The following is a 27631-nucleotide window of genomic DNA, read 5'->3' on the forward strand; positions in this document are numbered from 1 at the left end:
CAATATGACATAATATACCCAAAAGTGACACCACTCTAAAAACTGCACCCCTCAAGGTGCTCAAAACCACATTCAAGAAGTTTATTAACCCTTCAGGTACTTCACGAGAACTAAAGCAATGTGGAAGGAAAAAATAAACATTTTTTTACTTTTTTCACAAAAAATTTACTTTAGACCCAAACTTTATTTTCACAAGGGTATCACCTGAAAATGGGCCACAAAATTTGTTGTGCAATTTCTCCTGAGTACGCCGATACCCCGTATGTGGGGGAAAGCCACTGTTTGGGTGCATGGCAGGGCTCAGAAGGGAGGAGGCACCGTCTGACTTTTTGAACCCAAAATTGGCTGGAATCAATGCAGACGCCATGTCGCGTTTGGAGACCCCCTGATGTACCTAAACAGTGGAAACACCCCAATTCTAAGTCCAGCCCCAACCCTAAAGAAAAAATGGAAAGAAATACATTTTCCCTTCACCCATGACAGCACCACATGAGAGAGGGATCCGCCCCGCCAGGACAGGAACCTACTGAAACATAAGGGGCGGCACCTCTCCCCCGCTTCAGTTGGGTTCCTGTCCTAGGAAAGGAATCCCTCTGACAGCGGCGGCGCCTGTCAGGATGAAAGACCCAGGGCCGTCCCGGCGTTTAAATTGCAGGGCTGACTTACCTGCGACGCCGGCCGTCGGCAGCTGGTAGCGCAGTCCCCGGGGTTTTGCCTGATTCGGGCCCCGGGTTCGTGCGGGCACGTCCCGATGTCCTCCCTTCGGAGGTTCCTCTACGTGCCTCCCTCCCCCTGCGCGCGCGCGCCCGTCCTTCGCCTGCATGCAGGGGAAGCCGGGGGCGGAGACCGGCGTCCGACGTCAGCGGCGCAGAGGATTCTGGGAGCGCGACCGCTGACGTCATCAGGACGCGACGGTCATGGCGCCGGGCGCGACGCCGGCCAGGAGAAGCGGCTGGCGGTCGCGGGGGGGGGGAGGGGTAATGAGGGGCACTCACCGATTAAAGAAGGAGCAGAAGCGACTGCAGGGGTGACAATGGCGTCTCAGGAGGATCGCTCACCGTCCCCATTGTCCCTGCCCCCATCGCAAGCTTCTGGTCGCAAGAGCCGCTCGAGCGGCAAAAGCAGCAGCCGTCCAAGTCATCGATCGAGGGATTCCTCGAGGTCAAAAGAACGCAGAACGCACGCTCCTTCGCAGCCCCAGATCCCGGTATCGGTCTTTCCTGGGTGGTGAGTGATCTCCGTGAAAGTAGACAATGTTGTAATAGGCCTTCCTATGTCTTTTTTTTTTTTTTTTTTTTTTTTTTTTAGGGAGGCAAAAAAGCTATAAGCAAAAAGAAAAATAGAGTATGTGCCATATGTCACAGCCCTTTAGCGAAAGACTACCCAAAGGACTTATGTGTCAGCTGTATCCAGCGGACTATGGCTGAAGAGGCACCGAGCCTGGCAACAAACCTCAGATCAATAATTAAGTCGGAGGTACAGGGCTCACTTAAAAAATTATTAAAAAAGAAAAGTAAGAGTAGGAAAGCCTCCCCGAGTTCCTCGTCAGGCTCCTCCTCTTCGGAGTATCAAGTTGAGCACGGGTCATCTTCATCCTCAGACAGTGATACGGGGGGCAGACCTTGCTTTCCCGTAGACGATACGGACGCCCTCCTTAAAGCCATCAGGTCCACTATGGGCCTGCAGGAGGAGAAAGTAGAGAGATCACTGGAGGATGTGATGTTTGGCGGCCTACAAGAAAGGAAAAAGCGTACCTTTCCGGTCAATGACAAGATTCAGGCCCTAATCGAGAGAGAGTGGAAGAAACCGGAGAAGTCAGGTAGCCTTCCCTCCTCTTCAAAGCGAAGATACCCCTTTGAGGCTAAGGACACGGACATCTGGGACAAGGTCCCAAAGATTGACGCAGCAGTGTCTAGGTCTTCCAAGAAGTCGGCCCTGCCCCTGGAGGATTCAGGGGTTTTGAGAGATCCCTTGGATAAAAAAGCGGACTCATACCTAAGGCACACTTGGGAGGCAGCGGCAGGGGGTCTGAAACCAGCAATAGCCGGCACCTGCACAGCCCGGTCATTAATGGTCTGGTTGCAACAACTGGAAGAAAAATTGGTCTCCAAAGTACCAAGAGAGAAAATATTAGGAGAAATGTACCTGCTACACGGAGCTGCCGCCTTCTTGGCTGACACCTCCGCCGACTCGATGAGGTTAACGGCAAGAGCAGCGGGGCTGTCGAACGCCGCAAGACGGGCGTTATGGCTCAAAGGCTGCCCTGGGGACATCCAATCTAAGGCAAAATTATGCTCGTTACCATGTGATGGGCAGTTCTTGTTTGGAAAAGACCTGGATGACATCCTGGAAAAAGCCGGTGATAAAAAGAAGGGCTTCCCCAGATTCATGGGTGATCAAAGGAGACCGCCCTTTCGGAGGGGAAGGTTCATTCGAGGCCGTCCCCCGGGGGAACGGAAGAGGTGGGACGACAAGAGGAAAAAAGAACCAGGGTTCATGTTTGGGGGAAATACCTCAACCGCCAAAAAATCCCCGCAATGACACCAGCCCTCCTGTGGGGGGAAGATTGAGGCTCTTTTCTCAAGAATGGGAGAAAATATCGGCCAACAATTAGATCCTGAAAATTATAAAGAATGGCCTAAAAATCCCCTTCTTCCAGTATCCAAGAGCTTCATTTGTGGTGACCCCCGTCAGAAAGGAACCAGGAGAGCAATCAGCCATAGAAACAGAAATCTTAGGACTGTTGGAGAAACAAGTTCTGGTAGAGGTCCCGAAAGATCAAGAAAGAAGGGGGTTCTATTCTCCCCTCTTCCTAATAAAAAAACCCAACCTTTCCTTCAGAACGATAATAAATCTCAGGCGCCTCAATCAATGGATCATGAACCAAACATTCAAAATGGAATCAGTGACTTCGGCCATAAAGCTGTTACACCACAACTGCTTCATGGCCGTAATAGATTTGAAGGATGCCTATTACCATATCCCGATGCACCAAGAGTACCAGAAATACCTGAGGGTAGCCCTATACATCCAGGGCTACCTCAGGCATTTTCAATTTACAGCTCTTCCGTTTGGCATCTACATAGCACCAAGGATTTTTACAAAAGTAATAGCGGAAATGACAGCTTTCCTTCGAATCCACAATGTGATTATGGTGCCTTACTTGGACGATTTTCTGGTCATTGGCAATACAGAACATCACTGCGCACAGCAGGTAGAGAAGATAACAGAGGCCCTGCAAAGACTGGGTTGGATGGTAAACTTAAAAAAATCAAAACTTCAACCCCTAAGGAAACAAACGTTTCTAGGTTTCGTCTTGGACTCCAACCGTCAAGTTTGTCTCTTGCCAGAGAAAAAACTAGAGAAGGTGAGAGAAATGACCCTTACGGCAATACAGCATCCTCACATGACCCTAAGAAGGGCAATGTCCCTGTTGGGCACGCTAACAGCCTGTATCCCTGCGGTCAACTGGGCACAGTTTCATACCCGACAACTGCAGGCGGAAATCTTGTCAGCCCAGAGACGATTGAAAGGGCGTTTAGAAGGGAAGCTGGAACTTTCCGAAAGGGGGAAAAACTCTCTCACTTGGTGGCTAGACGGCACAAATTTAGCAGGGGGAACTTTGTGGCACAGGCCCGTGTCCGATGTAATATTGACGGACGCAAGCTCCTCGGGATGGGGGGCACACCTGAGAGAACATATGGCCCAAGGGTCGTGGGGTCACATAGAGCAGAAGGCTTCCTCCAACTTAAGAGAGTTGAGAGCAATAAACAGAGCCCTAGAGGCATTCATTCCCATGTTACAGGTTCAAAACGTCTGAATTATGTCAGACAACAGGGTGGCAGTGGCGTATGTCAACCACCAGGGAGGGACAAGGTCAAACTCCCTAATGGACGAAGCCAAAAGAATCTTCCTCAAAGCAGAGCAACATCTAACCTCCCTAACAGCCCTACATATCAAAGGGACAGAAAATGTTCAAGCCGACTTTCTAAGCCGCAACAAGTTAAAACAGGGAGAGTGGGCCTTAAATCGTGTAATATTCCAGAAGATAGTACAGTTATGGGGACAGCCAGTAATCGACCTCTTTGCCACCAAAAGCAACCGGCAAGTGAGGAGGTTCTGCTCATTAAACCCAGGGGAAAACCCGTGGGCAGTAGACGCTCTACAAATCCCGTGGCTGTTCAAACTGAGCTATGCCTTTCCCCCAGTAGCGTTAATCCCGCAGGAGTAAAAAAAGATAAGAGACGAGCAAGCCAGAGTAATCCTCATAGCCCCGTTCTGGCCAAAAAGACCGTGGTTTTCACTACTACAAATGATGTCTCTCTCGGACCCGTGGGTACTGCCAGAGATTCCAGATTTGTTAGCTCAGGGGCCGATATTCCACAAACAAGTCAAGGGGCTCCATCTGACGGCGTGGAATTTGAGAGGGCACTTTTGAGAGATAAAGGGTTTTCCCCGGGGTTGGTGACTACTCTAATGAAAAGTAGAAAACCAATAACAACCAACATATATGGCAGAACGTGGAAAAAATTCCTACAATTCCTGGGAAAACCGTTAGGTCAAGAACCCCCAATCGAGTCCATCTTGGAGTTCTTGCAGGCAGGCCTACAGCTAGGCCTGGCGGTTAATACCCTCAAGGTACAGGTTTCAGCGCTGGGTGCGTTATACAATTGCAATATAGCGGCAAACAGATGGGTATCCAGGTTTATAAAATCTTGCCACAGATCTAGGCCAGTTTCCTTACCGAAAATAGCTCCATGGGATCTAAATCTGGTGCTGGAAGCCCTTACGAAGGAGCCGTTTGAACCCATACAGCAGATTTCAACTAAAAATCTCACCCTAAAAACCATCATTTTGGTAGCTCTAACGTCGGCACGTAGAGTTAGTGACTTACAGGCCCTTTCAGTCAACCCACCATATACCCAGATATACCAGGATAGGGTGGTTATGAGAACAGACCCTGCTTACTTGCCGAAAGTAGTAACTAACTTTCACCGAAACCAAGAGATTGTCCTCCCTTCCTTTTGCGAGAATCCGAAAAACCCAGGGGAGGAGAAATTTCATAGCCTAGACGTTAAAAGAACCCTAGTAGAGTATATGTCTATAACCAGCCAGTGGAGGAGGTCCCAGTCCCTATTTGTAGCCTTCCAGGGTGCTAGGAAAGGTTATGGAGTGTCAAAGGGGACTATTGCCCGATGGATTAGGGAGGCCATTAGTGTAGCCTATTCAGCTAGTGGCGTCCTGGTTCCTGACGGCATCAAGGCTCATTCCACCAGAGCCGTGGCGACCTCCTGGGCTGAGAAAGCAGAGGTATCAATAGAGCAAATTTGTAAGGCCGCTACCTGGGCCTCACCCTCAACTTTCTTTAGACACTATAGACTAAATCTATCCTCCTCTGCTGACTTGACCTTTGGTAGAAGGGTGCTGCAAGCGGTGGTCCCTCCCTAAGGTGTTCGAAGTCTCCAGAATCTCTCATGTGGTGCTGTCATGGGTGAAGGGAAAACCACCATGGTTACTTACCAGTAGCCGGTTTTTCCGGAACCCATGACAGCACCCGTATATTTCCCCCCCTTTTTCACCGTTTGAGTGTGCACAATAGTCGGGTGTATTTGTGTGATGTGGTGTTGGATAAATATGTAACTAACCGGGAAGTCCTCTCAAATGCTCTGTAATCCAACTGAAGCGGGGGAGAGGTGCCGCCCCTTATGTTTCAGTAGGTTCCTGTCCTGGCGGGGCGGATCCCTCTCTCATGTGGTGCTGTCATGGGTTCCGGAAAAACCGGCTACCGGTAAGTAACCATGGTGGTTTTTTTATTTATTTATTATTTTTTACCTAACTAAGGGGGTGATAAATGGGGGGTGTGATGTACTATTTTTTTTTTATTTTTGATCACTGTGATAGACCCTATCACAGAGATCAAAATGAACCTATAGGAAAAATCTATTGGTGCCGGCCAGCAGATCTCTGAGGGCGCGCTGTGCATGCATCCGCCATTTCCTTCCCAGAAGAAGACGCCATGCGACAGTCTGAGGGATCGGGGGACACCGGGACCCCATTTTTCTCTCCTCTGGTATGCTAGATCATATCAGAGGAGAGAGGAATAAATGAGAAATAAGACTTTTTTTTTCTTTTCAGTTGCTGCTATTCAGTGAATAATGACGATCGCAACACTGGGGATGGTAAAAATCGACCTGAATCGTGTTCTCCAGGGTCTCCGCTACCCCCAGTAGCTGAGACCCCGGAGATTTTACGACGCTGGGGGCGCTATACCCTTATTTTTCAGCTCGGTTAAAAAGCGGCGCTGAGGAAAAAGTAGCCTTAACTGCCGCCATTAAAAAGCGTATAGGCGGTCGTTAAGGGGTTAAGAATTGACGCAATCTATTTGGGTATGGCTGTACAAGCACATGTTAATATATATAATATTTTTAGCTTATTTGGGTTGTGATGTGATCGTTGTTCAATGTTGCTGCCTAACAAACAGGGCAATCCCTGCATGTGTTGTGGATGTTGAACACAGCAACTCAAACTTAGTATTATAGAACGCCAAAAATGCTCTTAACAACTCCGCATCATCTGTAATTGTGCTTTTGTTTGGTTCCTAACTTTCGTCCACGAGCCATAACTTTTGTTATGCGCTGCAGCACAATCGCATGTTTACAGTGCACTTAATCCGTTTTGCTTATTTAATTGAACAAGGGGGAAAAAAAGTCAATTTGAAACTGGCGCCTGCACAGTAGCAGCTTTTGATGTGTGTAGAGATCCAATGGCTTCTATTGCGCCGGCAACGCCATCTTGCTGGAGTAGAAAAAAAAAATTCCCCTTCCAAGACGACGCCGCACGCTTCTGCGCAATAGCAGCTATCACCAATGTAATTCCGCATGTGGCAAAATTGATAAGGCAGTTCTTCAGGTCAGTAGGATTACAGCGATACCACGTTATATAGTTTGTTTTTTTGTTTTGGCGCTTTTACACAATACAAACTATTTTATAGAAAAGATAATTATTTTTGCATCTCTTTATTCTGAGAGCTATAACTTTATTTTTCCGGTGATGGAGCTATATGGGGGCTTGTTTTTTGTGGGACAAAATGACGTTTTCAGCGGTACCATGGTTATGTACTGTATATCCTTCTTTTTGATGTTTTATTGCACTTTTTCTTCAGCGGTATGATAAAGCACTGTTTCTCTATCGCTTCATTGGGGGACACAGAGACCATGGGTGTATACTGCTGCCACTAGGAAGCTGACACTATGCACAAAAAAAGGTTAGCTCCTCCTCCGCAGTGTACACCCCATCGACCAGCAGGAGATTCGTCAGTTTAGCTTAGTGTCAGTAGGAGGTGGACACGGGTCTTTCATTAGTCCATATCTACCTCGATGTGCGTTGTTCCTTTTCAGGTTTCCGGAGGGATACAGTGTGAGAAGTCACAACTGTAGTCCCACAAAGAGGCTTTGAGTACGGCATGTACTGCCACCCCGTATCCTCATAGCTCTCCGTGCGGACCAGTAACTCAGCGCAGATGCGTGCCAGCGACGGATGGTCCTTGCCAAACGCCTCCCACCCACTCACCCACCAGAGCCTGTCGGTCGGAAGAGGCGCAGACACGGGAAAGATTAACAGACAGCGTTGGATAAAGAAGGTACCTTTATTGGAGCAGAGGAGCAGCGCACGGAGCAAACCACCGCAAGGATACATTGGAGCGGCACCAAGGCAGCGCTGCAGGATGCGGCCCGCGCCTTCCGACGGTCGCCGCATTTCACCTAGGGCCGCCCCCCCGCCTGTATTAATCGGGGGCTTCATCTTACGGCGCCGTTCTGACGGCATCTTCCTTGTGTGTGGCCGCGGCAGTGTTGCGGCACTTCCGCTCCGCCCATTGCTGACAGGCGGCCGCTGTCTCTAATTTAGTCCCCGGCTTCATTTTAGGCCTTCGCGCCCGTCGTGGCCACACACCCCGCCCACTCATAGGCCGGCTGCGCTCCCGCCCATTCCTAGGCCCTCCCACCGCCTCTCTTGGCCTGTGGCTGGGTAAGGGGGGCGGTTTCCTTTATTTCAGTTGGCTAACTCTGCCCTTCTTCTTGGCCCCCCTGAACCGTGTTTTTTCCTCCACCTCAGGCTGCCGCCATCTTTGCAGCCTGTCAGCCGGAGACGATAGACGGATGTCAGCTATCCCCTGCTGGGGTCCTGCAATTTTCACAAGCCTGGTACAGCGCTTTGGGGGACACCGGACCGTGAATAGTTCTGCAACTGCAGACTGACACCCTCCTCTGCCTTTCTGTCCCCCAACCTTCCGGCATTTCTTCAGGGTCCTTCTGTTCCTTCTTTATGTCTAACACGAAGTCTCTCTGCCTGGACTGCAGCAATCCCATTCAGCATGACCCCGTTCAGGAGCCATCTATTGTGCCACGTGAAAGCGAATCCCCCATCCCAGGCTGGGCCCCGTCTCTTTCACAATCTGTGGCAGACCTCACCAGAGTGTCTGTCCCTAGTGGCCATTCTTGAAAAGTTGCCCCTGGACACTTCTGCAGGGTCCAGCAGGTCGCAAGACATTCCATCTGAGCCAGCCAGCAGAAGCCGCAAAAGACCCAGGCAGGATCTCCGGCCGGAATCTTCTCCGGGCCTCACATCCCCACATAGTCCTTCCCAGCAGTCGCCTCCCCCCCCCCCCCCCCCCCCCCCCGTGCCTCCTCACCCGAGTCAGGTGAAGCGTTTTCGGATGTGTCATCCGAAGGGTTTTTAGAGCTGGATTCGGACCAGGACGCGGACATGAAGGTTACAGTACAGAACCTCATTGCTGCGATTAACCACACCTTCGAAATCTCAGACTCCCCTGCGAAATCCTCGGATCAGGAGGTTTCGTTCAGGCGGGCAGAAACACCTTCCAGGGTCTTCGCCTCCCACTCTGAGTTTGGCAAGATTCTTACCAGGGAAAGAGAAAATCCGACCAGGCGCTTTCAAAGAGGGAAGCGCCTCGGCGTGCTGTATCCGTTTGCCAAAGAGCTCACCGACAACTGGTCTGCTTCCCCCTCGGTAGACGCACCCGTGTCCAGACTTTATAACAACACGGTCCTCCCGATTTCAGGTGTGGCGTCGCTAAAAGATTCTATTGATAGAATTATAGAATCTTTAGCAAAGTCAGCATTTGAAGCAGCTGCAGCGGTGCTAAGCCCAGCCTTCGCTTCATCTTGGGTAGCGAAGGCCATAGCCACTTGGGCAGAGGATCTCCGCAAGGGCATCCTAGATAAGGCCCAACCAGAGCATTTGGCTGATCTGGCCGACCAGATCTCCCATGCAGGGGATTATCTGCTCTCTGCCTCCTTGGATGCCGCGTCCTGCGTAGTTCAGGCGTCAAGCAACATGGTGGCAGTCCGACGTACAATTTGGCTCAAGCTTGGCAGGCGGATTTGTCTTCAAAAAAGTCCCTTACCAATCTGCCTTTTCGGGGAGCGCGTCTCTTCGGATCCCAGCTGGACCAGATTATTAAGGACGCCACTGGGGGCATGAGTTCCCTCCTCCCTCAGTCCAAGCCTCGCAGACCTCCGCTAAGACGTCAGTTTCGGCCCTTTCGGTCTTTCCGCCGCTTCAATACGGCAGAGAACTTCTCTAACCAACAGAGACCGCAGGCACGCCAGGATAGGAAGAAGGTGTCTTTCAGACCCACTCCTTCCTGGCGATCTCACTCCTCCCAGGGCAGATCCTCCAGGTCCAGATCTGGACGGTCCACATCAGCATGACTATCAACAAACCCCCGGGGGTCCTTCCCAATTAGGAGGTCGACTCCTTTTCTTCAGAGACGTCTGGTTTGCCTCAGTAGAGGACGCTTGGGTCAGGGAAGAAAAAAGGCGGGACAGTTCGCCCCATCTTGGACCTCAAGTTACTCAACAAGAGAGTCCGACTGCGTCACTTCCAAATGGAGTCTCTTCGGTCGGTAATCGCTTCCATGGAGATGCAGGAGTTCATGTGTTCAATAGACATTCAAGATTCCTATCTACATGTTCCCATATTCTCCGGGCATCAGAAATTCCTGCGTTTCGCGATTCGCCAAGAACATTACCAGTTCGTTGTACTGCCGTTCGGTCTCGCCACCGCACCCAGAGTATTTACAAAGATCATGGCGGCGTTGATGGCCTTGTTGAGAATCAGAGGTCTCATTCTCTTTTCGTACCTCGACGACATTCTGATCAAAGCTCCATCCTTTCATCAAGCTCGCCAAAGTCTTACCATCGTCCTCGATACCCTGTCCAATTTCGGGTGGCTCATCAACAAAAGAAGTCCTGTCTTGTCCCGACACGACGTCTTGTGTTTCTGGGTCTATTGTTCGACACTCGGCGATCGAGGGTTTTTCTCCCACAAGAGAAAATTGGCTCCCTGCAGCGGGATGTACGATCGTTGCAGATCATACGACTTCCATCTCTCCTAACAACCACGAAAGTCCTGGGAAAGATGGTGGCGGCGACAGAGGCGGTTCCCTTTGCCCAATTTCACTCCAGACCTCTCCAACACGCCATCCTGTCTCGGTGGAACAGGTCTGTCCTTTCCCTGGATCACCCATTTCGCCTTTCATACCGGGTCAAGCAGTCCCTCAATTGGTGGCTGACGTCTCCTCTCATCTCCCTAGGACGGTCATTCCTTCCCATTCACTGGAAGGTTGTGACAACTGATGCCAGCCTCCTCAGCTGGGGGGGCAGTGTTCCGTGATCACACTGTTCAGGGTCGATGGTTGACTCAGGAGTCAGCCCTGCCGATCAACGTCCTTGAGATACGAGCGATTTATCTGTCTCTCGTTCACTGGGAGAGACTTCTCAAGGGCCTGCCTATCCGGATTCAGACAGACAATGCCACAGCGGTGGCATATGTCAACCGCCAGGGGGGGACACGGAGCGTCTTAGCCCTGGCAGAAGTGTCCCAAGATTCTTCATTGGGCAGAGGTTTCAGTCCCGGCAATATCTGCGGTGCACATTCCCGGCGTGGACAACTAGGCCGCCGATTTTTCTCAGCCGCGAGGGTCTGGCGGCGGGAGAGTGGTCCCTACATCTGGAGGTATTTCTTCAGCTTTGCCGTTGTTGGGGAACCCCGGACGTAGATCTGCTAGCTTCTCGCTTCAACAGGAAAGTCCCACAGTTTGTATCCAGGGCTCGAGATCCTCTTGCAGTGGGCGCCGACGCTCTGGCCATTCCTTGGTCGCAGTTCGAGCTCCCCTACCTGTTCCCTCCCCTGCCTCTTCTTCCCAGGCTGTTGAAGAAGATTAAGGCGGAAGGAATTCCAGTCATCCTCATCGCCCCGAATTGGCCCAGAAGGTCTTGGTTCACGGACATCGTCAACCTTCTTGCGGACGCCCCCTGGAAGCTTCCAGACAGGGCACATCTACTGTCTCAAGGTCCGATTTGACACCCCAATTCTCAGCCGCTCAATTTAACGGCGTGGCTGTTGAGACCGAGGGTTTTGAAACGATCAGGCTTTTCGGATCGAGTTATTCATACCATGATCCGGGCCAGAAAGCCATCGTCTTCCAAAATTTATTACCGTACTTGGAAAGCCTATTTCACTTGGTGCGAAGCCAACGACATTCTGCCCATGCGTTTCTCGCTCCCTTCTGTCCTGGCGTTTCTTCAGGCAGGGCTTGATGCAGGCCTCGCCCTCAGCTCTTTAAAAGGTCAAGTTTCGGCGCTGTCCATTTTATTCCAGAAGACCTTGGTCTCTCGTCCTCAGGTCTAAACCTTCCGTCAAGGAGTGGCTCATACGGCTCCTCCGCACCGAGCGCCCGTAGATCCTTGGGATCTTAACCTGGTTCTCGAGGTCCTGCAAGGTTCTCCCTTTGAACCTCTCAGGGAGGTTTCCCTATCTCTCCTTTCATGGAAGGTAGCCTTCCTAGTAGCCATCACCACCATCCGGCGTGTGTCGGAATTGGCAGCCCTCTCTTGCCACTTTCCTTTCTTGGTACTCCACCAGGACAAGGTAGTTCTGCGGCCTCCGCCCTCTTTCCTTCCTAAAGTGGTGTCCACTTTCCACCTGAATGAGGATATTGTTCTCCCGTCCTGCCGTCCGGGTCCAACTCACCCTCGGGAGCGCTCCTTGAACAAGCTGGACTTGGTCAGGGTGATGAAGGTCTACCTAGCTAGGACGACTCCTTTGCAGAAGACAGACTCTCTTCATCATTCCAGATGGAGCGCGGAAAGGTCAGCCGGCCTCCAAAGCTACTATTGCTCGCTGGATCAGATCGACAATTTTGGAAGCCTACCGGGTCACACATCGTTTGGCCCCTCCGGGAATTAGAGCTCACTCTACCCGGGCAGTGGGTGCCTCCTGGGCGGTGCGACACAGAGCTTCCGCGCTGCAGCTTTGCAAAGCTGCAACCTGGTCATCGGTTCACACGTTTGTGAAATTCTACAAGGTCCACACCTACGCTTCGGCAGATGCCAGCCTAGGTAGAAGGATCCTGCAGGCAGCGGCGGTGAGTCCGCTGGCCTGATGGAAGTTTGTTCTCCCTCCCCAGGGACTGCTTTGGGACATCCCATGGTCTCTGTGTCCCCCAATGAAGCGATAGAGAAAACAGGATTTTTGGGTTGCTTACCGTAAAATCTGTTTCTCGGAACCTTCATTGGGGGACACAGCACCCTCCCATGTTCTACAACTCCTGTTCTTATGGTTGTTAGTTATTTACAGTTGAGTTGTCTGTTCTGTTTTTCAATCTATTCTGTTACTTCTCCTACTGCTTTCTCACTAACTGAGGAATCTCCTGCTGGTCGGTGGGGTGTACACTGCGGAGGAGGAGCTAACCTTTTTTTGTGCATAGTGGCAGCCTCCTAGTGGCAGCAGCATACACCCATGGTCTCTGTGTCCCCCAATGAAGGCTCCGAGAAACAGATTTTACGGTAAGCAACCCAAAAATCCTGTTTTTTTTTTAACCTTTGTTTTTTTTTCTTATGGCGCACTTAAGGGGTTAACTATTGGGACAGTCTTATAGGTCAGGTCGTTCTGGATGCGGTGATACCAAATGTGTACTTTTTCCTTTTTTTCATGCAAATATTAATTTATGGGTACAATACCTTTTTGATTTTTTTTTAAGATATTTTAGCAATTAAAAAAATTATATTTTTTTACTTTTGTCCCACTATGGGACTTTCCTTTTTTGCTCCTGGCACTTAGTGACGGGTGTCAGTTGACACTTGGCAGCGATCGCGCACACAGCTTGTGTGCACGCACGATTCCATGGACGTAATGATCCATCCCGCTCCAATAAGTACCAGGACATGTGGAATTATCACTAAATATGTTGTCAAGGGGTTAATAGCATTTTTTTTAATTTATGCCATTCATTTACCGTTCAGTGTCCTGGAAAATGGGAACAAAATTCCACTTGGAATTTTTTTTTTTTTTTTTTTTTAAACACCATTGATCGTGCTGTAAAAAAACGGCCAAGCAGTATGATACCCCAGATCAGCACAATTTCCACAATACCAAACTATATAGTTTGTCTGTTTACATTTTCTGACACCTGTTATATTTTTGTTTTGTCAATGGCGCTGTTAGAGGTTTTGTTTTTTTTGCCTGGCGAGCTGAGATTTTTATTGACACCATTTTGATAACCTGTTTTGATCGCTTCTGATTTGTGTTTTTTTGCAGAGATGCGATAACCAAAGAATCACAATTTCGATGTTTTTCTTTTTAACTTTAGATTTTGCTAGATCATGCTTTTACGGACACCGCAATACCAAACGTTTTATTTCTTTAATGATAATTGGTAATGGGGCAAACGAAGCGAATTTAATTTAATTTTTTTTTTCAAAAGCTATTTTCCCGCCAAAGTACGGTATATTGTTTTAGTTTTCTTATTGCTTGTTCTCAATAATGTAGTACCATGGTACATTAAGTGTATTGTCAAAAATCATATCTATGTCTTAAAATATAAATAGATATCAAAATCTAGAATATAAAAAACAATTCTAATAGATAATTTAATATTCTGCAGGCTAATGATTCTCTCTTCACTTGGTTTCAGGCATGTTATGGCATATTGAAAGTGCCAGAAGGAAGCTGGTTGTGCCGGACCTGTGCCTTAGGGGTACAGCCAAAGTGCTTGTTGTGTCCGAAGAAAGGAGGGGCTATGAAGCCCACACGCAGTGGCACCAAGTGGGTCCATGTCAGCTGTGCCCTGTGGATTCCTGAGGTATTATGTTATTTCTCTAAGTAATGTCAGCCATTTTTATTGGCTTGATAACAATGTCTTCTGAACATATTTGGACACTGTTCAGATACTGTGCGGCCATACATATTCGAATCTAGCTTATTGCAGTAGAGCAAGCTTATCTATATTATATTGTACCTAGAAAGAAAAGCCATAGAATTATGGAAATCACAGGAGGGTTAGACGTGTTAGTGATAGGCATATTGTGAAAAAATGGAAAGAAAATGTTCACAGTTGGACAATCCACATACAGTCTCGCATTGTCACGTAGAAAAACAGATCTAGGACACGTTGAAAAAATGGGGTTCATGCTTGATGCTGACTAAATCGAAATGTTTTGAAATAATGCTTTTCATCATTTGCACTTCATTAAAATATCTCTCAGTACCGTAATTTCCATAATCCATGACTTTTTCTTGTTGTTGCTGCAAATTATTATTGAGCATGAATGTATGTCTGCCACTGGCTTCCACTAAAAACATAATTTCTGTGTATTATTTACACTGGAAGAGTTTCCTATTTTTATATTACCTGAATGTAAGAATTTAACAAGATGTAAACAAATGCTAATTTCTCTTGAGCATTTTTTGGAGGTTCTTAGTCCTATATTTACTTCCTTTAAAGGGGTTGTCCACTACTAGGACAACCCCTTCTTGAACTAAATATTTGGCCCCGATAAAATAAAAAAAAAAACCTCTAGTTGCCTCCCATGCTGGCGCCTTTCCATTGGTGTTGTGACACGTGGTGCCTGGCGCCTAATCGGCGCTGGCGTCACTGTCTCTGCCTTTCTATGGATTGACTATGTTGGGGAAGCCAGGGCTGCGGCTGGTCTCTGACTTCCTCTTCATGTTCAGTCTGTACAAAGGCGGAGACGGTGACGCCAACGCTGATTGGGTTCTGGCACCATGTGTCATAGCAGCACAACGCAGCATCCGGACCGCTAGTGCTGACAGCGCTGGAATGGCGCCAGCACGGGAGGTGAGTAGAGGTTTTCTTTTTTTTTTTTTTTTTTTTATTGGGGCCAAACATTTAGTTCAAGAAGGGGTTGTCCTAGTAGTGGACAACCCTTTTAAATCTTAGAGGGAAGGTTTTATTCCCGCTACTGTAATGTAATATTAATATATTGTTGTTCTCCTAGGTGAGCATTGGCAGTCCAGAAAAGATGGAGCCCATTACTAAGGTGTCACACATACCCAGCAGTCGCTGGGCTCTTCTCTGCAACCTGTGTAATGATAAGTTTGGGGCTTGCATACAGGTAAGGCTTGCTCAATGTAACTGTTTTAAATGGGTTATTAGTGGGTTTTTTTTCTATTGTTAGGATAGCAGCTGTACTCAAAACAGAAACCGTTTACCATGCCACACTTTTTAGGCAAACCTGAAAAGGAATCACAAGAGTATATATTTTGCCACCATTTTTTGTTCAACAGAGCAAAACAAATGTAAAGAATCCTAATGTCCAAGAGGAAAGAAGAAAATTCGGCACCACTGCCGCCACCTTAATGTGCACTATAGTGCGGTACAAACTCGCACACCTGGGCTGCACGCCAGCTACCCACAGGAACGGGTGCTCAATCCAAAGAAAAACATGCATAGCTACATCGTATGATAAAGAACAAAAGGGTTGGCACTCACCGTTCTGAAGAAGTGAATTTATTTTCAGATAAATAGCATGGGCTCGGGAGAGATGTGTGAACTGTGGACAACGGCCGTTTCACGCCAACTGCGCTTCAACGGGTCCTTAGCGCATGCTTTTTATCTGAAAATAAATTCACTTCGTCAGAACGGTGAGAGCCATCCCTTTTGTTCTTTCTCATACAAAGAATCCAAATGTCCTAAACTACTGTATTGTACAAATGTTTTTCCTTTAAGCTGCTGGGCACCATGGTGGCTCAGTGGTTTGCACTGTTGTTTTGCAACACTGGGGTCCTGGATTCAGTGCCACTAAGGACAACATCCGCAAGTTAATTAATTAATAAAACTATTGACACTTACATTTTTGAAAGTATTCTTACTTTACATCATTATTTTTCCACACATGCCTAAAACATTTGCACAGTACTGTATATGGTTCTTTAAAGGAAATCTATCAGCAGGATTTCACACCCCAGAGACTGAGGTGGTCTTCGATACATTTAACCCTTTTTCTTACACACATTGAGTTATTTTTGCATTTCATGTATGATATTTTTAGTATGGTGGAGAACTCAATCAGAGTTTGATAACTTTGTGAAGTATTTGAAATGAAAATCCAGTGAAAATACATTTTACAAAATAAAATTGTATGCAACCGAATAGTTACTTGATGTGGAGGTTAAAATTGTGAAGTATTATTCACACGCAGGTATCACAATTCTACAGTAACTAATAAATGGTGCATTAGTATTATCAGCCATACCACATAATGGGCAGTTTTTACAGTTGTGCTGCATTAATGTTTGTGAAGCATCCTTTTTAACATAATCCCCTGAATTGTGTTCGATTACTAAACCCGGGGTTATCAGTTTATCTCCTTTCCGACATCAGTAGTAATAGAACGCAGATGTCGGACTCCCTACCTTTTGATGTGGGCTCTGGCGCTGAGCCCACATCTTTCACAGCACATATCAGCTGTTTTGAACAGCTGACGTTCCTGGAACAGCCGCGGGTGGAATCGCGATCCACCCACTGCTATTAAACCATTTAAATGCTGTTGTCAAACGGACAGCGGCATTTAGTGCACGCATCCGGCCATCAAGCCATAAATCGACCCATTGGTAATCCCCCGTCATCTGATCGCGTGTCATTGATAGTTTGTCATAACAACCAGAGGTCTCCTGGAGACCTCTATGGTTGTCACTGCCGGATTGCTATGAGCGCCACCTGGTGGGAGGCGCTCATAGCAAGTCAGCATTTCTGCTTCATGCAGGCGATCTGATCATCGCCTGTATGTAGCAGAGTCGATCGGGTTATGGCAGCTTCTAGTCTCCCATGAAGCATGCCAAAAGTAAAAAAAAAAAAAAATGTAAAAGTTCAAAATAAAAAAATCAAACATACACTGTCTAGGTTCTTCCAAACTTTGCTAAAAAAAAAATTGCGCTATTTTCCGATACCCATAGTGTCTCCATTTTTCATGATCTCATGTTGGGTGAGAGCTTATTTGTTGCGCGCCGAGCTGACGTTTTTAATGATACCATTTTGGTGCAGATACGTTCTTTTGATTGCCCGTTACTGCATTTTAATTCAATTTCGTGGCGACCAAAAAAACATTCTGGCGTTTTGATTTATTTTTTTTTATTCCCGCTACACCGTTTAGCAGGTGATTTGGACTTTTATATTTTTAAAAACTATTTTTCTTTAACTTTTGGCATGCTTCAATAGTCTCCATGGGAGGCTAGAAGCTGCCACATAGCCCTGTCTGCTCTGCTACATAGAGGTGATGATCAGATCACCTCTGTATAGCAGAATTACAGACTTGCTATAGCAATCCGGCACCAACAACCATAGAGGTCTCAAGGAGACCTCTGGTTGTCATGCCGACACAACGGTGACCTGCGATCACGTGGCGCAGGTCACCGATGTGCGTATTTTCGGCCAGATGGCTGGAAGCGCTTGTTAAATACCGCTGTCAGTTTGACAGCAGCATTTAACTAGTTAATAGCCGCAGGTGGATCGAGATTCCGCACATGGTTATTTCGGACAAATGTCATCTGTTCAAAACAGCTGACGTCCCGACTTTGAGGTCGGCTCACCGCCGGAGCCCACATCAAAGAGAGGGATGCTGACATCGGCGTATTAGTACGTCCAATGTCAGTAAAGGGTTAAAATGCAATAACGGGCGATCAAAAGATCGTATCTGCACTAAAATGGTATCATTAAAAACGTCAGCTCGGCACGCAAAAAATAAACCCTCATCCAACCCGAGATCACGAAAAATGGAGACGTTACAACAAAGTTTGGAATTTTTTTCACCACTTAGATAAAAAAGGAAGCTAGACATGGTTGGGGTCTATGAACTCGTAATGACCTGGAGAATCATAATGGCAGGTCATTTTTCGCATAAAACAAACATGGTGAATACCCAAAAAACAAGTGTGGGATTGCACTTTTTTGCAATTTCACTGCACTTTGAATTTTTGTCCTGTTTTCTAGTGCAAGATATGTTGAAACCAATGGTGTTTTTCAAAAGTACAACTTGTATCGCAAAACACAAGCCCTCACACGGCCATATTGAATGAAAAACATAAAAGTTATGGCTCTGTGAGGAAGAGGAGCAAAAAAATGAAAACGCAAAAACAAAAAAAAGCTTTGGTCATGAAGGTGTTAATGTACTGCAAAAAGGATTTGAAAGAGCATGTCAATAAGATCGTTCATCTCTGTTGCAGTATAAAAAGGAAAAAGCAGTTTGTATTTTCTTCTCAATACAATCCTATGAGTAACATTAAATCTGTAATTAGGAAGAATTGCTGTAAGATTGAATAAGATTGAAAGTGATTCTGTTTCTTGAGTCACTTAGAAAACTAAGGATCTCATTTAGACAAGGCAGAAATGTAAAGGATGTGGTAGCATAATGTAAACTGGCTGACCGGTATGTAACCGAGAGGTAATTCTAAATGCGACATTGTACTTACTGTGAGCAGGAGCCTCACACAGGGTGGTCACAGAGTGCCTGCAGACTTACCGATTTGGACCAGATAACCCCTTTGGGTACATGCTCAAGATCAGAAAATAGCAACGCTTTGGATGCAGCATATTTTTGCTGCATTGAATCTTGCAGTTAAATCTGCATGTGTTCATTGAACAATGGGGATTTACCACATCCAATGCACATCTATTGTTGACATTTCTGTTGCGGCGACTATAGAAATTGACATGATGCAGCTCTTAAACCCGCGCGGGTTTACATGGGGGGAGGGCATGTGTAAAGCCCCCGTCACACACCGCTATCTCGCTAGCGAGATCGCTGCTGAGTTACAAGTTTTGTGACGCAACAGCGATCTCTCACCAGCGAGATCGCTGTGTGTGACACTTATCAGCGACCGGCCCCACTGCCGAGTATCGCTGATCGTCCTCGAATGGCCTGGACATTATTTTGATCGCTGGTCTCCTGCTGGCCAGCACACATCACTGCGTGTGGCAGGCGAGAGACCAGCGATCAGCCGCGCTTAGAAACCCGATGTGTACATTAGATACCAGCACACTGGTGCAGGGAGCTGGTAACCAAGGTAAACACGCTGCGCCTAGAAACCCGATGTTTACCTTGGTTACCAGCTCCCTGCACCAGCGCGCTGGTATCTTAGGCCTCTTTCACACTTCAGTTTTTTACAATCAGTCACAATCCGCCAGGTTTTGAAAAAAACGGATCCTCAATTTTTTTTTGAGGATCCGTTTTTTTCCCCATTGACTTGCATTAATGGCGGATTGTGACGGATTGCTGTCCGTTGCATCCGTTTTTTTTGAGGATCCGCCAAAAGTTGCTGTCCGTCACCATCCTCAAAGATTTCAAAACGGAGCTTGTAACGTTTTTTTCTCTGGCGGATCCTCCAGACACTGATTTAACCCGAAATTCTTTCTGGGTGCCGGACCCAAAAAAAAATCTCTCTCTCTTTCTCTCTCTCTTTCTCTCTCTCTTTCTCTCTCTCTTTCTCTCTCTCCCCTTCCCGGCCAGCGTTTCCTTTAAATTTCCTCATTTTCAGGATCCGTCTAATAACGGATCCTGTGCCATCCGTTCACATCAGTAAACGGATTTGACTTTTTGGCGGATTTGAACTGATGCAAAAAACTGAAGTGTGAAAGAGGCCTTAACGTACACTGCGGGTAACTGAGCGACGTGCGTCGCTTGTTACCTGCGTGTCGCTGTCCTGATCGCTGCGGAGATCTGCCTGTTTGGCTCCCTGCGCCCCTGTCTCTGCAGCAGCATCGGCTCCATAGCGCCTCAGGGGGATCCCCCATATGGACACCGCTATCGCTACTGGCCCCACCGCTGTTCTGTCTCTCAATCCGGGGGGGTCTGGTTCAGATCCGACCCTCTCCCGGACATCCGCGCTGCCCTGGAGCCCTCCTGGGCATCAGGACTCCAATTTAGACCGCGGCTTCAGCCTAGCTGAAGCCGCCGCCTTCTCCCCTTCCCCCGGATGATGAATATGACACTCTATAGTGTCATAGAAGGGGCGGATCGAGGCAGAAAGGGCACGTTTTTACATAGCCCTGCGCGCCCTTTTCAGCTCTCCGCTCCCTTCTCAGCGTCCCGCTGGCCATCTTTGGATGCAAGCCATCTCTGTCAGGACACCCACAGCAACGTCAGCAGTCTCCGGGGGGCACAGGACTGTAATTTGTCGGCGCTGAACCTAGGGGCATACTGGTGGGGTAAGATCACAGCTGGGTTCTCTTTACTCAACTGTGAATCCATATTACCTATAAGGCTCTCCTATAGGTTTCCTCTGTGTAGCACCCCTGTAGGGTCCCTGATAGCCAGCCTCTGTGCACTATGCCGGGCTCAAGAAAGAAAACCAGGCAGGACTGTTTTTATGCATTCTGCACAGCCTGCAAAACCACCCTCCCCAGTGGCAGCACGTACCCGCATTGCAGGGATTGCATCCAAAACGCTGGGTCAGAAACCCAGGAAGCCCCTACCAATGCTCCAGCGTATGCTACCACGCCGGAAGGGGCTACTCAGATGTCGCAGTCTATGACACAGTCCATAGATAACCTAACCTCCACACTGCTGCAGGCTCTCCAGGGTCATGTCTCGGCTATGAACGTTACCCAGCAAAGGGACAGCTTGTTTCGGGAACATACCGTTTCCGACACTCACAGACGAAAGCGGACCCACAGGTCACGGTCATCTGCGTCATCCCATAGCACACGGTCATCTCCTTCCAGGGAGAGACACCGTGATTCCAGGTCACCTAAACCGTCCCATAGCAGAGACAGACAACGCAGATCCCCACAGCGATCCCCGACCACAGCAGACCTCCACCCCACCAGGGAACGCCTTAGTGACACGCAGGATTCGGAAGGCATCTGTGACTCAGACAACGAAACGGAGAGGTCTACATTACCTTGTCTCCCTAGCAATACAGCGCTAGTTGAGGACATAGTCTCTTCCATCCATAGGGTGCTGGAAATCTCTGATCCAACCCCGGAAGTCCCAGAACACAAGATTTCCTTTGAAAGTGTCCTAAAACCACCTAAGGTCTTCCCTAATAACCCGGAGTTTCAGACTATACTTACTAAGCAGTTTTCCCAGCCTGAGAAGAAATTTGCCAATCACAAATATTTGGAAGCGAGGTACCCCTTCCCACAGAAGGACACCAAGGGGTGGACAGATCCACCCGAAGTGGACCCCCAGTCTCTAGGCTAGCAGCACAGACCCTACTCTCACTACCGGATAGCTCAACCCTCAGGGACACAGCAGACCGGCAGGTAGACCGCATGGCTCGTTCAGGGGCCTCTCTTGCTCCCGCGTTCGCTTCAGTCTGAGCGGCCAAAGCCATTCTGGCCTGGGCCAAAACATTGCAAGATGGTCTTCAAGCTTCAAATCCCGGGCTTTCGGACCATGCGGTTCAAATAGCAGTGGTAGCAGATTACATGCTTCATGCAGCCCTGGACTCTGCAAGAGGGGTAGCGGGGATAGCAGCAAACGCTATCACGATCCGGCGTATCCTCTGGCTGCGGGAATGGAAAGCGGATGCGGCCTCAAAAAATGTCCCTCACGCATCTCCCGTACCTTAGTGGACGGCTTTTTGGTGAAAAGTTGGACACAATGATATCCAACGCCACTGGGGGTAAGAGTATCTCTCTCTCAGCTGAAACCTAAACGCACGTTTAAACGGCGGAACCAAACACGATTCCGGTCCTTTCGTAATTCTTCGGGCTGGTCCGTCTCGCGCCCAGCACAAAATCGTAACCGCTCTCCACGCAGGGACAACCCACGAGCGGCACAGAGGCCGGATAGGACCTGGCAGTCGAAAGCAGGCCAAGCGAAACCCAAGGGAGGAAAACCTCAGAACTTCACTTCATCATGACTCACGAACTCCGGAAAACACCCCACCAGTAGGCGGACGACTTCTACTCTTTCAGCAAGTCTGGCTGCCTATTACAGAAGACAGGTGGGTCAGGAAAATAGTGTCTTCTGGATACAAGATAGAGTTCACTTCCAGTCCACGGAACCGGTTCTTCCTCTCTGTTCCACCAAAACCACCAGACAAGGCTCGTACCTTCCACCAAGCGGTCTCCTCTCTCCTTCAAGCAGGAGTCGTAGTACCGGTTCCAGTGAACGAACGCTTCCAGGGGTTCTACTCCAATCTATTCATAGTCCCCAAAAAAGGAGGCAGCGTCCGGCCCATACTAGACCTAAAACAGCTCAACAAATATGTACGGGTCCGTCATTTTCGCATGGAGTCCCTTCGGTCAATCATTGCGTCCATGGAGCAGGGAGAATATCTCGCCTCCATAGATATACAAGACGCATACCTGCACATACCAATTGCTTCCGCCCATCAACGGTTTCTCAGGTTCGCGATCAACCAGGACCACTACCAGTTCGTGGCTCTCCCGTTCGGACTTGCCACGGCTCCAAGAACGTTTACCAAGATCATGGCAGCTACCGTGGACGTTCTACACTCCAGCGGTATTGTAGTCGTTCCATACCTGGACGATCTTCTCATCAAGGCTTCCACCTTTAAGGACTGCGAGATCAGTGTCTCAATCACAATCGACACTGAGTCGCCTGGGCTGATTAGTGAACCTACTAAAGTCATTGACTACCCCGAGTCAGACCCTGACCTTCCTGGGGATGTTATTCAACACTTCCAGGGGTCTAGTGCTCCTCCCCAGGGACAAGACACTGGCTCTCGGTCGCGGACTTTGCATACTCCTCCGCAATCCTCCCCGATCTCTCCGGTTTGCCATGAGAGTCCTCGGCATGATGGCAGCAGCAATGGAGGTGGTACCATTTGCCCAGTTTCACCTCAGGCCTCTTCAACTTGCCATCCTCAAGTCTTGTGACAGGAATCCCTTCTCCCTCGACGGAGTTTCGGCTGACATCGTCAACCAGGAGGTCCCTACACTGGTGGCTCAAGCCAACTTCGCTGGCAAGGGGAAAATCCTTTCTCTCAGGTCAATGGAAGGTCCTGACCACCGATGCAAGCCGACAGGTTGGGATGCGGTGCACCTACATCACAGGGCACAAGGCAAGTGGTCTCCAATCGAAGCGACCTTGCCCATCAATATCCTGGAAATTCGAGCCATCTTCCTGGCACTGAGAGCCTTTCATCACTTGCTGGAAGCCTCTCATATCAGGATACAGTCGGACAATGCCACGGCGGTGGCATATGTGAATCACCAAGGCGGGACCCGCAGTACACAGGTGATGAGAGAAGATCAAACAAGAGGGAGTTCCAACCTTCCTGATCGCGCCGGACTGGCCCAGACGTACATGGTACGCCGACATCGTACAACTTACAGCAGACGCCCCCTGGCGTCTTCCCGACCATCCCGATCTTCTGTCACAAGGCCCGTTCTTCCACCAGAATTCAGGGGCCCTCAATTTGACGGCGTGGCCCTTGAAACCTGGGTTTTAACCCAGGCAGGGCTTTCACCGGATGTCATTACCACCATGATCGGGGCAAGGAAGCCAGCCTCCGCCAAGATTTATTACCGTACCTGGAGAGCTTTCTTTACCTGGTGCGAATCTCGCGGACAGGTCCCACTCCCTTATTCCCTCCCGAAGGTACTCGGTTTTCTTCAATCGGGCCTGGACACCAGGCTATCTCTAGGCTCACTTAAGAGCCAGGTGTCAGCGCTTTCAGTGCTTCTCCAAAGGCGTATTGCTAACAAGCCGCAAGTAAGGACCTTTCTCCAGGGAGTTTCCCGATTAGCTCCCCCCTACAGGCGTCCACTGGAAACGTGGGACCTCAACCTGGTCCTGACAGCTTTGCGGGCACCACCTTTCGAACCCCTTAAGGAAGTCCCACTCCGCATTCTGTCACAGGAGGTGTTTTTTCTGGTGGCAATCACGTCGCTGCGCAGGGTGTCTGAATTGTCAGCGCTCTCATGCAGATGGCCTTTCCTAGCCTTTCACCAGGACAAAGTGGTTCTCCGTACAGTACCATCCTTCCTTCCGAAGGTGGTGTCCAACTTCCACCTCAATGAGGAAATTTCACTGCCATCCCTTTGCCCGGTTCCGGTTCATAGAGTGGAGAAGGCTCTGCATACGCTTGACCTCGTCAGGGCATTGCGTATATACGTGTCTAGGACTGCACCTTTCCGGAAGTCTGACTCCCTTTTCCTTCTTCCGGAAGGCGTTCGCAAGGGTCTGCCGGCTTCTAAAGCTACCCTTGCCAGGTGGATCAAGTCCACCATACAAGAGGCTTACCGCCTTAACAATTCTCCTCTTCCGGCCGGTATCACGGCACACTCTACGCGGGCAGTAGGGGCCTCCTGGGCCATTCGGCACCAGGCTTTGGCACAACAAGTGTGTAAGGCGGCCACTTGGACTAGCCTACACACGTTTACGAAACACTACAGTGTTCATACCCAGTCCTCAGCGGATGCGAGCCTGGGTAGACGGGTTCTGCAGGCGGCAGTGCCCCAAGTTTAGGAACCTGCTAGCACAATATTCGTCCATTGCTTCCCACCCAGGGACTGCTTTGGGACGTCCCATGGTTCTGTGTCCCCCAATGAGGCAACAGAGTAAAGGAGATTTTTGTGTACTCACCGTAAAATCTTTCTCTTAGCCTCTAATTGGGAGACACAGCTCCCACCCTGTTGCCCTTATGGGCCGTTGTCTACGGTTGAGTTCTCATATTGTTCTTTTAGCTCGTACATAGTAGCTTTCTTACAGGCTTGGTTTTGTCGTTTGTTACGTTCCTCCTAATGCTTTTGCACAAAACTGGAGAAGGCTGACGCCGTCCAGGGGTGTATACTGCAGAGGAGGAGCCATAGTTAATCTTTTTCAGATTATGCATAGTGTCGCCTCATAGTGGACAGCAGCATAACACCCATGGTTCTGTGTCCCCCAATTAGAGGCTAAGAGAAAGAGATTTTACGGTGAGTACACAAAAATCTCCTTTTTAATGCAAGGGGTATAGCTAGCCAATTAATCTGGGTGGATCACTATATACTGTGTTTAATGTAAATGTGTATGTGTTTTTTGTTACATAGGACTGCAGGTATCCTCTATTACATTATCTGTAATCAGTTATCACTGTTATTTTTCTTTGGATCGATCAACCCCACCCCACCCCCACGACTGTGAATAATTGTTCTGATCAGAACCATTTAGATAATTATATCTTTAGTTTTGATAATTTTGTTTGCTTGAAGATCAAGTCTACAGTGTGCGCAAATATATGTGATTGTGGACGGTTCTGCATTGGTAAAACATTTCATCCATTCTGCAAACATTTCTGTGAACATGTGCATTCTTTCCCATCAGGAAAAGGTTCTAGGGCACACTGGTGACCCGTGCCATTCATGGCTCTATTTTATGAATGTATACCACTGAGTGGAGGCGATGGGCATAAGATGCTGCTAAGATGCACAATTAATCCTGAAGACAAAGGCATTAGGTCCTATAGGTATCAATGGCCATAATGAGTTAAAAAGGTTGTCCAGTTAAAACACGTTATTACTTATCCACCGGATTGGTGATAACTGGATGATCCCACCACTCCGACCCGCATCCATCAGCATATCGGGGAAGTTTTGGCATAGCAGGTCAGACACCTCACCACAGCTCCATTCATTCTCTATGGTGCTGCTGGAAAAAGCAGAGTGCAGCGCTTCGCAGCCCCATAGAGAATGAATGGAGTGCAGGTAGAGTATGCGGGGAGTGCTGCATTCTGCTTATCTGTGTGGGTCCCAGTGATCAGACCCACAACGATTTCAACAAGTTCTCACCCGTCTTGTGGGTAAGGATAAATTGTTTGATTGGACAACTGCTTTTTAAATCCTTTTCTATAGATAGCTTTGGTGTGTTGTGGTTATGAAAGCAGTCACACCTTCTTTATATATAATTAGGTTTTATTATAGAACTAGATGTAATAAAATGTTAATTAAGTTGTAAATATAATTGGGTGGTACGATGTGACTCATCCTAACCAGATAAAGTGTGGTAAGACGTGAAACAGCTACGTCTCTGTGACCGTGCATGAAGAATACTAGCTAATGCTGGATTAGTCATTGCTGAGTGGCGCTTTCTCTTTTCGCCATGTTGGAGTATGCACGGAGCATACAGCCTGCCATTGAAACCGCTGGACAGTAGAATAGGTTGTACTGTGTCTCAGAATCAGCGTATCCCGTGCAAAACCCACTGATTCAATGAAATGACACTAGGACGAGTAAGGCAAAAGATCTAATGGAGAGTCTTTTAATAGAACAACCTCACATGTATTCTCCAAGACCATTTACATTGCACCTGGGCAGTGAAAGCATGAACTTGGGCTTTAAAGATAAAAAAAACTAGTAAATCATTGCACTAATGCATAATGGTTCTGTCACTTTGTACCCAGTCCACTTGTTGCTTGGCTGCAGGTAGCAGAACAGTTACTGGGTATCAGCACAGTTCTAGAAGTTTCCTTTCGGAGTGCTCTCGCAGTTATATTGCTCAGCGTTTCTCCTGTTCCTGGTTCATATAGAGCCCACATGGATACACCTGATTCTTGGTACCTTCAGCTTATGGCTCACTCCTGACATTGAACTATGCAGAAAAGGCAATAAAGCCAAGAGTCTTGTATGCTTTGCATTCCCCATAAGATACTGGAGCATGTGCTGTGAAGTTCCTCTGTCATTCGTCTGGGAAATGAACCAATTTGACAACTGTGAACTTTGGCATTCAATGCTGACAGACATTAGGAACAACCCTTTGTGACCCCTTCACCCCCGGAAGTGACACCGGACCATCCGTACAGGTTATCACCCCTCTTGCCAATCGGAGAGGAAGGCGAGTGAAGATGAGCCGTTGCCCCCCTGCACCTAGTTAGAACTCTGATTTCTCCTTCGACTCATTGGGGGACACAGAGACTGTGGGGTGTGTGCTTCTGCCGTCTGGAGGCTGACACTAAGTATACAAAAAAAGAGTTAGCTCCTCCTCCGCCGCATACACCCTCGCCCCCCGACCGGGCGTAACTCAGTTTTTGCTTAGTGTCTGATGGAGGCACACGCAGTCTGGAGCTCCAGACTAGATTTTTTTTTTTTTTTGGTCTCTTTCTATGAAGATAAGATAGGGGCGACGGATCCTATAGAGAGGGTCCGATCTCCCCAAATCATCAACGGGCGACCACGTGTGAGTAGCCCTCCACGTGTTTTCTCTCCCGCACCGAGGGACACATCTGGGACTTTTCCCCAGACAACCATTTTTCTTTGTTATTTTTCTAAAGAGGTGGCAACGCATCCTGATAAGAGGATTCGGTTCCCCAAGAACCCCAGCGGGCGAGCACGTGTGAGTGATCCTCCACGTTGTTACTCTCC

At 48.4% G+C, this 27631-nt stretch overlaps 1 protein-coding gene across 2 annotated transcripts in view; it reads left to right on the top strand.

Annotated features, from left to right (window-relative positions):
• JADE1 (jade family PHD finger 1) overlaps positions 1 to 27631 on the top strand; it is a 129003-nt gene that overhangs the window by 81076 nt on the left and 20296 nt on the right. For both annotated transcript variants that reach the window (XM_073572078.1, XM_073572077.1), the window contains exons 7-8: positions 13997 to 14164; positions 15321 to 15437. In XM_073572078.1, the coding sequence (XP_073428179.1) occupies positions 13997 to 14164; positions 15321 to 15437 (285 nt within the window). The remainder of the gene's footprint in view (positions 1 to 13996; positions 14165 to 15320; positions 15438 to 27631) is intronic.

This window comes from Dendrobates tinctorius, unplaced genomic scaffold (assembly GCF_039654945.1).
Source record: "Dendrobates tinctorius isolate UK_male_01 unplaced genomic scaffold, ASM3965494v1 ptg000030l, whole genome shotgun sequence".
NCBI lineage: Eukaryota > Metazoa > Chordata > Amphibia > Anura > Dendrobatidae > Dendrobates > Dendrobates tinctorius.